The 12,449-nt window shown below is 49.6% G+C and overlaps 1 protein-coding gene across 1 annotated transcript; it reads left to right on the top strand.

Moving 5' to 3' along the window:
- The first annotated feature begins 234 nt into the window (after window positions 1-234).
- Window positions 235-11,720, top strand: Tbx3 (T-box transcription factor 3). The gene is given in 10 exon segments (XM_059249498.1): window positions 235-1,073; window positions 2,717-2,984; window positions 3,905-3,964; window positions 4,240-4,386; window positions 6,213-6,289; window positions 7,319-7,476; window positions 8,849-9,156; window positions 9,158-9,238; window positions 9,240-9,521; window positions 11,024-11,720. Coding segments are annotated over 10 exon segments (2,229 nt in total). The 5' UTR covers window positions 235-684; the 3' UTR covers window positions 11,483-11,720.
- The last annotated feature ends 729 nt before the right edge of the window (window positions 11,721-12,449 follow it).

Consider the following 12,449-nt stretch of genomic DNA (forward strand, 5'->3'; position numbering starts at 1 on the left):
AGGAGCGCGAACCGAAGCCAGCTTCGTAGTTACGAGTTTTGATAACGTCGCTGGAAAGGGGCTTAAATCAGTTTTTTTTTTTTTTTTAAAGGAGAGACTTTTCCTCCCCCTTGATCTCGCTGCCTGTGAAAGCAAGAGTCTGTGTAGCTCAACTAAGACGCCTCCTGCGAGAAAGCCAGAGAAGAGCTAGGGGGCGGGGGAAGGAGAAGAAAAAAAGGTTTAAAAAAAAAAAAGTCTCGGAGAACCTTGCGCTTTGGCAACAAAGAGCGTGGGAGCCGGGGAGCCACCCCGGGAAAAGGCTGTGTGTCTATTTCCAGCTAAGCCACAGGGCTCGGGCGCCAGTCGAGCCCCTGGCTCGCTCGCTGCTCGCCCTACTGAAACCGACTTCCAGGAGCGGCTTTTCAAACACACTCCACGCGCCAGGACAGCCCCTGCAGCGGCAATGTTTCCTGAGCTGTCGCCTCCGTGCCCTCTTTAAAAGCCGCGTTCTCTTCCCCCAAAGACGCTTCCCCCTTCCCTTTCAAAGGCTTTAGTCCTGATTTGTTCCCCCCCCCCTTTTTTTTTAAATTTTAAACAAAACAAAACTATGTGTTGCTGTTGAATTTTTTTTTTATTGTTTTTGAAAAGCAAACACAAAAGCGGAGCCAAGCCAGCAGCTGCGGACTGGTTCCCTGTCTGGAGTGGATGAGCCTCTCCATGAGAGATCCGGTTATCCCTGGGACAAGCATGGCCTATCATCCGTTCCTACCTCACCGGGCGCCGGACTTCGCCATGAGCGCGGTGCTGGGCCACCAGCCGCCTTTCTTCCCCGCGCTAACGCTGCCTCCCAACGGCGCCGCAGCGCTTTCCCTGCCGGGAGCCCTGGCCAAGCCCATCATGGATCAGTTGGTGGGGGCCGCGGAGACCGGCATTCCTTTCTCATCCCTGGGACCCCAGGCACATCTGAGGCCTCTGAAGACCATGGAACCCGAAGAGGACGTGGAAGACGACCCCAAAGTGCACCTGGAGGCCAAGGAACTTTGGGACCAGTTTCACAAGCGGGGTACAGAGATGGTCATTACGAAGTCGGGAAGGTAAGAAATCAGGGGGGATCCCCCTCCCCAAACGAGCTAAAGTTTTTCATGTCTTTTGTCTGTCTCTGAAAACCCTAGATTCTGCCTGATTGTTACGTTTGGGACGAAAACTTCCTCTCCCCTGACCTCTCCACCCCCACAAAAAAAAAACTGTAGAGACTCCTGGGCCCTGCCTGAGGGTCAGGATATTTCAGCCTACCTGGGCCCACTTCAGGGTTCTTGGGGACCTGTATCCAGAGTTCCCTACAGGATAGAGGGTGTTTTCCTTTGAAGGAGACGCACACTGACTTCTGCAGCAATCGAGAAAAGCACCCTGTTGCAGAAATCCCGTTTGTAAAGCCATTCTGAAATATCTTTATTTCTGTTTGGTTTTTTTGTCTGTTTGGTTGTATTTCCCAGGACAGACACTTACAGCCCCTCTTGTACGGTTTCTCCGGCCTCTTCTCTGCTTCAGCTTAGTTACTGGCGCTGAAGGGGGCCTAAACCTGCCTGGTCTGGGACAGAGAGAAATCAATGGAAGGGCGAAGGACAATTGGGTTTCTTTTCCCATTGCCGTCTAGCAGGTCTGCAAGTTCAGGGAGAACCGAGCAGACACTCTTGATAATTAAGGTTATGTGTGTAGACCCAAGGAACCGAGGAGGTTGTGTACCCTGTTTTTGTGTTTGAATATTAATACTTTACATAACGTTTGGTGTCCTTGCCTGACCGAAACAAGCTTCTAAGAGAGGACCCCAGGACCAGCATTTAAAACCACTGTTTGAGAAAAAAGAAAATGTCTGTAGCATTGAGGTTTATCAGGATACCAGTTGAGAGGGCACAAAAATACACACCCCCCCTCACTTATCCGTCTCCCTCCAAACTACTTGAGGCCGAAGTTTGGCCTCAGATCTTTCTCCAACCCACAAGACATTTAGTTGGTTTTCACAACTGAGTACTTCCTTTTAAGTCAAAAGTACAGAAAGCCAGCACTTCTGTGAGATTAAACAGCAGGATCTTGCAGTGGCCTACGGAGTAGAGGAATGCGGTTTATAGCTTAAATCACGGATGGGTTACCAGGCCCGGGTGCTTGCCTGCCTCCAACCTCCGTTCTGAGAACTCACTGTAATACTCTGCCAGCTTCGGGCTTACCCGTTCATGCCATAACTGGGTATTTATTTCCTCGATAAGCTTTAATGTTTTCTCATCAATGGGAGAGTGGAAAAGCCTAACCTTTATTAACCACTGTTTCTTAGAGCCCTCCTTACCTCTAGCTGTTTCAAACTAGATACACTGAGAAAGAAAAAAAAAAAAAACACTTAGGTAAGAATTCATTCCTCTTAACTAAGGGCAATCCAAACAGCCACACAGGCAAACGTGTTTTTGTTTTTTTGTTTTTTGTTTTTTTAAGAAATAGTAGGTCCTTTTAGAGACAAGAGGTTGCTGTAATTAATTTGACTTGAGGCTTGGGATAGAAAAACAATGGGAAATTGAGCATTTTTAATGTCAGTGTGGAAGTAAACAGTTTGACTCAGAGTTACCTTAGAGACTCCCTGGTCCCGGCAGAAAGCCTTATGCTTTCAACTTGGAAGCCAAGTCCGAGGTCCTGAGCCATTTACCCCACGTTATTTATCTATTTCCCTTTTTTTGTGCTTTGCTCTCTGTAGGAGAATGTTCCCTCCATTTAAAGTGAGGTGCTCTGGGCTGGATAAAAAAGCCAAGTATATTTTACTGATGGACATTATAGCTGCTGATGACTGTCGATACAAATTTCACAATTCTCGGTGGATGGTGGCCGGTAAGGCAGACCCCGAAATGCCAAAGAGAATGTACATACACCCGGACAGCCCCGCCACGGGGGAGCAGTGGATGTCCAAAGTCGTCACTTTCCACAAACTGAAACTCACCAACAACATATCGGATAAACACGGATTTGTAAGTTTCATTGACTATCAGTAAGACTCTCCGGGAAGTATGGCTTCCTGGTAAACCCGAATTTGGGCCCAGACTCCTCTCTGGCTGCTGGTTGCCACACATAGCCAACTTTGTTCAATTTGCAACCTAGTTGCAGAGTGGATTTCAGGATTGGGGGGATGGAGGGGGGTGTCTTGCTTCCTGGATAATGGAAGGCCTGATATTCTAGAAGAATTTACCGGAATAGCAATAGGTGTCCTGGGTGGGTGCTGGACCTGGACGTGTAGAGTAATACTAGGAATAAAAAGTTATGAATCAATTTTTAAAGTTTTGTACTTGGACAGGGTTCGTTTTGCTTAGAAATATTATGTTATTTCTTTGAAATCAGCCATGCCATATCTTGGGCGAGTTGAATGTTCGAAGTCTTTACTGTGTTGGTCCAAGGCTGTGACTACATTTTTAAAAGTGTATCTTCATTTGCTGAAAGTGATCTGGGCTTGGGTGAAAGTCAGGTGTAATAGGAACAAGCTTCAATCTGTGGTGTTAAGAGAGAAACGGTGTGTGTGTCCTGGGGAATGCATGTGGATTCCGTGAGTGAGTGTGCTTAGAGACTTTAAGGATAGACTTGGGTCGCCTGTGAAAGTCAGGCCAGGGGACCTTTGCCTGTCCTCTGCCCCTCCCCAGCATTTCAATAGAATAAACAAAGTGATAAGCGAGGGATAAGCAGAAAGATTAGGCCCAGGAAGACTCGAATGGTTCGGAAATATCTAAAGCGGACAGGGATTGCATTTGAAGCCCTTGATTTGATTAGGGCATAAATATTCCTCTCTAGAGCGCAGCCTCTCAAGGCCTTAAGTGGATTGGGCTTGTCAATTAGTGGGCGCTTAAAAGTACTGAATCATTTTGTAAATTAAAATGCATGTTTTTCTCTATCTTTTAAGACTTTGGCCTTCCCAAGCGATCACGCAACGTGGCAGGGGAATTATAGTTTTGGGACCCAGGTAGGCTAGGGTTCAAGGTACGAATGAATATATAGATGGTGAGGGTGGTGGTGGGGGCACGCTTTAGAAGCTGAGGAACAATTTGAAAGTCTCCAGAAGATAGATCCTGTGGTGTGAAATGTACCCAAGGAGGTGGGGCTTTGGACCCAACAGTGGGGACGATGTCGGCTTGGCAGGGGACCTGAGATCTCAATTGTCCTGTTAAATCATTTTCCTTCTTTCTTTCTTTTAATGTGCGTGTGTCATTGTCGTCCCCCCCCTCCCCCACTCTACAGACCATACTCAACTCTATGCATAAGTACCAGCCCCGGTTCCACATCGTCAGAGCTAATGATATTTTGAAGCTGCCTTATAGTACATTTCGCACATACCTGTTCCCGGAAACGGAATTCATTGCCGTGACGGCCTACCAAAATGACAAGGTAACCCACAGGGCATTTTCCTCTACCCCTTTAAGCTTGCTTGCTATCAATGAGAAAGTTATTAGGGCATTGGACAGAAAGTCTGGAATTTCATTGTGTGATTTGACCTTCTAGGGGAGAGAAGGCTGATTCCTGGGGCGGGGGGTGGTGGGGGGGTGGGGTTGGGAAATGACAAAACTCTCCTCTCAGCTGGGACTCTTAAACTTGTATTAAACTGCTATTCCAGTCCCTGCTGGAGCCTCAGGGGCTTGTCTCCTAATGTTTCCTAGTTCATCGTCTTCAGGAGGAAGGATAAAAAAAAAAAAAAATTTTAGTACTGAAAGGCACCAGGTAGCAATTTAAGATGAACAGTGTCTGAGCAGAGATAGGAGTTCCTCTCAGCCAGAAATCCTGAATACACGATTGGTTTTAATTACTTTTGCTGTTGCTGCTGGTGGTGGTGGTGGTGGTGGTGGTGGTGTGTAAAGATGAACTCTAATACAGGGCTATGTTAATTGAGCTGTCTGAGGCTTCCCACTTAAAGGTGGGAATAGTCACTAGCTCATAGTCACTAGTTCATCTGAAGGTTTTGCTCCCCGGGGATTAAAAAGGGCTCCCGAATGAGGCCACACCTGGAACCTGCAGTTATCCTGCCTGAAGGTCAGGGGAACTGAACACAGGGACGCAGCTAAGAGTGTCCATTGATGGTGGTTCCCCAGCATGGAGCTTGACAATTGTGGATGGGTAGGGAGGGGGTGAGGACCCCTGTTGGCTCTTCACTTGAGCCCTGGACCTCAGGGAGAGTCTACCTCACCTGGCAACACCTTGTACTTTGAACTCATGGTCAGTCCCTGGTCCCTGTCACATTTCCTAGTGTGAATGCTAAGTCACCACCGGCTCCTCTCCTTGCCTCATGCAAAACCTGGTGTCTGACATCCTTTAAAGAGCAGAACCCCCAACCAAAGCACAGGTTTCTACCTTCTGGTAACTGGATACATAGTTTCTCTACCAGAGAGATTTTAAAGATAACAATCTTCAAGCCTGGCTCTTAGACCCAGAATCCTGTGAAAGTTACATCAATTAGATTGTTACTTTAATGACTTTAAACAAATCAGAGGCTGAGGTCCTGCTCTACCTAATGGTGGTGGGGGAAAAAAACAACAAAGTAACATAAATGAAAACAAATATTACCAGTGATGTTTCTTCCTTTTAAATCTGCAAGTCCTCAGTATTATAATTCTTCCAACTGCACTCTTGCCTGGGGTAGGGTGGGGGGTCACTGTAGTACAAGGTAGCAAAACCCCATAATTAATTTTATTAGATTCACAGAAAAGATTTTTGTGTATAGGGCGTGTGTGTGTGTGTGTGTGTGTGTGTGTGTGTGTGTACACATACCTATCTGTGATGAGGGTTGGAAAGCAGCAGGAAATTGCATTTTAACATACTTTATAATTAATTGTGCTGCATAAAAAAAATCAAAACAGAAGCCTACTAACTCAGATCTTTAGGCTGTGCCTTTTGGCCACATTGGGATAGTCTCATTTCTAAATCTAAAGTGTCCAAAGGAGGGAATTTCTTTGGATAATTTCAGTGTGGAATCCTTGCTTGGCTCCCAGAAATGTTAAATGTTAGTTACTACTATCTGTTTGGATGTTTCAGCCCCTTCCTAGCTGTCTGCCACCATCTCCCCTCTGGCTTTTACTTGGTCCATCCCTGTGACTCCCTGGGCAGTCACATCTCTAGGGGAGAGAGAGACAGAGACAGAGACTGAGGAGTGGGGGAGGGGCACGTTTAGAACATTCTAGAAAGTGAAGCTTAAGTCTGTCTTGCTTGTGTGTTTTCTCTAGATAACTCAGTTAAAAATAGACAACAATCCTTTTGCAAAGGGTTTTCGGGACACTGGGAACGGCAGGAGAGAAAAAAGGTGAGCTGAGACTTTTAATTTCGGGAGATAATTGGGGGAAATTATTTTCTTGGGCTTGAACTTGGAAGTATTAGAAATGAGGGGCAAGAGACTTGGATGGAGTGTGTGGGTGGGTGGGTGGGGGGAGAGAGCCAACGTCTTCTCCCTTTCTCTGTGGTGGCCCAGGTAGAGAATATTCTGTGTTGCTTGTTCTTTAGGGAACTAAGGTGACAGCTGCAGTTCTGACCAGAAAATGGTCTCCGGCAGGGGTAACAGGTGACAGGGATGCCTATTAATTGTTAGTTAATTGGTATTTGTCCTGAGCAAGACCCGAGAAGGGACCAAGCCATTCACAAATTCTTCTTGAGTCTTTGCAACCTCGTCTCTCAGATAGCACCAGACTGGAGCTGAGGCCCCTTGAGAAATCCAGGGCACCTTCCCCCCTCCTCCTTCATTCCTGGGTGTCTGCATCCATTTTTTTGCTATAAATAGACCATAGAAAAAGCTGTGCACCTCTACACCCCTTTTCAACGATTTTCTACAATCCAGAAAAATCACCTACCAATTTTTTAAGTTTATCTCCTTGGGGCTGTGCATTAAAAATAATTTCTAGCATTGAAATAAATTTAAACTCCAATTAATGGGTTGGGGGACTGGTTACGGTTGCGTGCACCATGTAATGAATGCTTCCTGCCCATCTTAGTGCCCATGCAGGGGTTTGGCGGGCTGGGTGTACACAGCACCCCTCCCCTCCCCAATAAGACCAGTGGTGTAACTGTCTCTGGCCAACTCTAGCCTCTGTCCCAAAGTTTTAAACAAGATTTCCCAAGCCAAGTTCTCTCCTAATGCATAGGCCTCCTCCCAGTTACACAGTCAAGAACAATGCTGGGGTCTGTGTTGTGTGGTCACCCTGGGGCCAGCACATTGCACAGACTTCATGTTGGCCAGTGGGGGTGAGGTGCATGCCACTCCGGAAAGTGGGGGGGAAGAAAACAAAGAAGGGAAGTGTATGTGGCATTCTCTAATGATGGGTGTGGGCCTCTATCTCAGAAAGCAGCTCACCCTGCAGTCCATGAGGGTGTTTGATGAGAGGCACAAGAAGGAGACCGGGACCTCAGACGAGTCCTCTAGCGAGCAGGCAGCCTTCAACTGCTTCGCCCAGGCCTCCTCTCCAGCTGTGTCCACTGTGGGGACATCCAACCTCAAAGGTAAGTAAGCCCGGCATCCTCTCTTGTCTTCTTGGCCCTGAGGCCTGCCAAGTAAGGAAAGATCCTGAGCCAGTAGGTTCACTTTAGAAGAGGCAGACAGACCCTTCTAGAAGCTGCAAACAAGAGTTATGTGAAAGAGGGGGTAACATAGGAGAATTTGGAAGACCTTCCCCCCCATAATCCCATGTGGCGTGTGTGTGTGTGTGTGTGTGTGTGTGTGTGTGTGTGTGTGTGTGTGTTTTCTTGGCAAGGGCAGTTGCACAAAGCACCTGAAGCACTCCTCTGTTTCTCTGTCTGTCCTTTATTCTCAACTCCCTTCTGTCTGCTCTTTCCAATCAACAATAACCAGCGGCTGGTCGACCTCCAACTGAATTCTGGGTGAAAATGTGTTGGGCTGGGAGAAGGCCGGGGATTCTCAGCCACCTGGTACAGGGGAGGTGGTCGAGGAAAAGCCACAGCTGACCTGGGGGAGGAGCCCTTGGAGATCAGCTTTGGGAGGTAGGGGTAGAAGTGCAAAAAGTGGTTTGAATGTTGAGCCAGTTTTCTGTTTAAAGAGCAAGTAGCATTTATTTAGAAAGACAGCTCTCAACGGGAAGAAACCTGTTTTTAAGTGAAATAAAATGGAAAGTTCTTTCTGTCTTCAATCCATTTAAGCTTTTAACGTAAAGTGGGGTTCATTTTTCTTTCTTTCTTTGGTCTGGTAGGACACCCACAGAGGAGGGTGTGGTGGAAGGGAGACCCAAATAAATACATAAAAGAGATCTGATTGTCCACCACCCATCTTTGTAGGAACTGGGGCGAACGTGGAAGGCTCCTGGGGAGGGGAGGGTGCTAGGTTTCTGCTCCTGCCCATTCAGACGTCAGGATTCTTTCCAAACAAATCCAAAATAGTCACCGATTTTGTGGAAGCGCCTGACCTCCACCGCCCTGGGAGCCAAAGACTCTGAAGGTGACGGGAATGTATTCCAGCAGAGTTCTGAGCTTTCATCTTGAAAAAGCCAATTTGCAATCCAATGGGAGAACTGTGACAGAAAGTTTTGACTCGGGTGGTAGCTTTCTTTCTGGTTTGGTTTTGTTTTAAAGGAGAATCATTACAATAAGAAAAGCTGCCGGTTGGGGGGCCTGGCTGGAGGAGGTTGAATTTAACAGTGCAGAGGGGCTTGCGCCGGGGTTACACAGCCAATAAGCTCCCAATTGGGAATCTCGTTTTTGAGATCGTCTCCCTCTGTACTTCAGGCTGTCCTCCTCTCTCCTATGCCTCAGTAGTGGCATGCCAGGCATTGCGCCACCGCGCCGGGCTGGGAGGTGGGGTTTAAAACGGAAACAAGACTGATCGCCGCTTCACCCCTGGCGTTTTCCTCTCCTCCCCAAGATTTGTGTCCCAGCGAAGCTGAAAGTGACACCGAGGCCGAAAGCAAGGAGGAGCAGGGCCCCGAGGCCTGCGACGCGGCTAAGATTTCCACCACCACCGCCGAGGAGCCAGGCCGAGACAAGGGCAGCCCGGCCACCAGGGCGCAGCTGTTCCCCGCGGAACCCGGTCGAGCCCGAGACACTGCGCGCCTGGACAAGGCATCGCCAGATTCGCGCCACAGCCCGGCCACCATCTCATCCAGCACTCGCGTCCCGGGAGCGGACGAGCGCAGGAGCCCCGGACGCGAGGGTCCGGGCGCTGTCAAGGTGGGATGAGGTGCGTCCGCTGCCCGCCAAGGACGCCTTCGCGCCGCTGTCGGTGCAGACGGACGCCGCCGCGCACCTGGCGCAGGGGGCCCCTTCCCGGCTTGGGCTTCGCCCCAGGCCTTGCTGGCCAGCAGTTCTTCAACGGGCATCCTCTCTTCTTGCACCCGGGCCAGTTCGCCATGGGCGGCGCCTTCTCCAGCATGGCTGCGGGCATGGGGCCCCTGCTGGCCACAGTATCCGGGGCATCCACCGGCGTCTCCGGCCTAGATTCCACAGCCATGGCCTCTGCTGCCGCAGCGCAGGGACTGTCCGGGGCATCGGCTGCCACCCTGCCCTTCCACCTTCAACAACATGTCCTGGCCTCCCAGGTAATACTCCTGCCTGCCTTTCCATCCCCGGTTCACTCCAGCCTCTCTATGAATCCCAGTCCCTTGCCTAGTAACCATGCTAGTAACCATTATACTATTTTATTGACTGACATTTTGCAGGGTGTAGTACCAATCTCACTGAGCCAATCATGACCACCCCTCCTCCTTCAAGTCCCCCTTAAACTGCTAGCTCCACACTACTTAACATTGTGACAAGTTTGAATCAGTTGAATCATCTCTGGCCCAGAGATGTTCCCTTGGCTCAGGTCACACAGCAGGCCCTCTGGTGGAGCTGAGCCTTGTCTGACTCACCGGACCTCTTTGATTTCATTTTCTAGCTAGCCAACTTGTTCCTCGGGAGGCCCTTAGCCACTACTCCCCCAGGAAGGGACTGAGGTGTGGGGAGGGGGAAGTGGCTGACTCCCTGGGTGAGAATTTGGCCTGGAGTCAGCCAGCCTTCGACCTAGTTCAAAGCTTTTCTCCCCGACCCCCCACTCCAAACAGGCCAGCCTATCTCCAAAGGGTTAATGGGTTGCGCACACGTGGGAAATGTCAAAGGAGAGAGGGCCTGGCTGTGGCAGGCCTGTGTGTGTGTGTGTGTGTGGTTCAGACAGCTGTGCCCGGGCACTGAGAGGCTGGGGAGAAGAAGGCTCTGAACCCGGTGGGAAGCCTCTCTGGGGTTTTTTTCGGCCTACTCTGACCTTTTGTTTTGTCTGAGCACATTCGTCTCCCTTGCCTGAGCCAAAAGGCACACAGTCCTCCCCCACGGGGCGGGGGGGGGGGGGGGGAGGAAGTCTAGAAAAAGGGCTAACTTCTAAGTTCCCTCCAACTTTCCTACCTCACGGCTTGTCTCCCTCAGACAGGCAGGTGACAGGTGAAGGGGGTGAGCCTGAACAGACAAGTGTAGAGGCATCTCCAAGGGAAGGGCACATGCCCTGTGCTCTTGTGTACAAATTCTGCTTCCGTTTGGGTTTCTGCCTCAGTCTCCCACCTGGGACACTAGCCTTAGAGGCCAAGTGCTTGTTGGCTTTATAGTAATCATTAACACATCTTCAACGCCCCCCCCCCCTTTCCTTTCACATCATCCTTATTTTTTCCTACTTGGGAAAGATCTAGAAGGACAAGATTGAAGATTTCACGATAATGTGTGCACCAGAGTTTAACTCTAGCCCCTTTCCTGGAGGCCCTCCCTGAGTCCACTCAACAGGTGCAGCTAGTCACCCTCATGGGAACTTGCTAATAGCCCCGAGGGTCAGGCACCATGGATGACATATTGCAGAAGATTTAATGGCTTCGAAGTTCCCAGTATGTTAACCCCTTGGTTTAGCATGCAAGAGATCTGTGGCCTAGGGTGACAGAGAGCCCAGTGGAAAGTACTGTCCCTCCCCCCTCTTCCCCAGCCCCAACTCCTCCAAGAGAGGTGGTTTACCCCAGATAGCAGGAGGTGGATGAGAGGGATCCCCCATCCTCTGACTCCCATGTTTCTTCTCTTCCTTCCCCAGGGCTTGGCTATGTCGCCTTTTGGGAGCCTGTTCCCTTACCCCTACACGTACATGGCCGCAGCAGCTGCGGCCTCCTCAGCGGCCGCCTCCAGCTCCGTGCACCGCCACCCGTTCCTCAACTTGAACAGCATGCGTCCCCGGCTGCGTTACAGTCCGTATTCCATCCCAGTTCCAGTGCCTGACAGCAGCCTGCTGGCCACTGCGTTACCATCCATGGCGTCCGCCGCGGGGCCCCTAGACGGCAAGGCAGCCGCCCTGGCGGCTAGCCCGGCCTCCGTGGCCGTGGACTCGGGGTCGGAACTGAATAGCCGCTCCTCCACGCTCTCCTCCAGCTCAGTGTCCTTGTCACCCAAACTCTGCTCAGAGAAGGAGGCGGCTACCAGTGAACTGCAGAGCATCCAGCGGCTGGTCAGTGGCTTGGAAGCCAAGCCGGACAGGTCCTGCAGCGGGTCCCCTTAAAAACAAAAACAAAAACAAAACAAACCGCTCCCCCAAAGGTCTCTCCATTCCAGTTCGGTCAAATCTGCCAGTGCACTTTGTTGGATGTAAAATAAACCACAGGCTTTCCACGTGGGGGTGATCCCCACCCTTTCAGTTTTTTCTGGGAAGGAGCACCACGCTCTCTCCAGAGAATGCGCTAGAGACCACAGGCCTGGTCTTCTTGGGCCATGGAAACAGGCTGCTGTTGCATTGAGACCCGGGGGTGGGGGTGGGGGCAAACTGGCTTTTGTTTCTAGAGCGACTTCTGTGGAGGCTGGTGTGGAAGTTGGGGCTGAAGAACAAGGTAGCCAGGCCGCCGGCCACAAGAGTGGGTGTTTGAGAGACTACACCCGAATCTCTTTCTTTCCCCCCCTTCGTGTGTGTCAAGTGGAAACAAAAATAATTATTTTCCCTAAACAAACTAACAAACCAACCCCACATTGGGACAAGCGAAGTCCCGTGGAACTGTCTATGAAGACTAAAAACTCAATCAATTGCTGAGTACCTTTGCTGGGGAAGGGAGAAGGCCTTGCCCTTGCCTGGTCTATATTAAAGGAATCCCGTGTCATTTTTAATATCGTGAAATTTGAAAGGAGGATACCGGTCTTTTATTTTTATTTTATTTTTTTGCATGTTACAGTTTTCTGGGTTTTATTTTGGATGTTTTTTGGCTTTTACGGAAAAAAAAAAAAAAAAAAAAAACCCTGTCCTCAAGCCCGCTCACATTGGCAACCCCGAGGAAGTGGGGGGAGGGGTAAGAGTAGAGAGGGAAGTGATGGGGGTGAAATCAACGGAGTTTCTTTTACCTAAGCGCTGTAGAGGGGCTTCGTGTGCCTGTTGGACTATTAGTTCTCTTAACTGTATATGCAATAACAAGGTTTTAAAAGAAATAATAAAAGAGGAAAACACGACTATTGGACAAAGTATTTATGTAATTATTTGATAT

The sequence above is a fragment of the Peromyscus eremicus genome, chromosome 23 (assembly GCF_949786415.1).
Source record: "Peromyscus eremicus chromosome 23, PerEre_H2_v1, whole genome shotgun sequence".
Taxonomy (NCBI): domain Eukaryota; kingdom Metazoa; phylum Chordata; class Mammalia; order Rodentia; family Cricetidae; genus Peromyscus; species Peromyscus eremicus.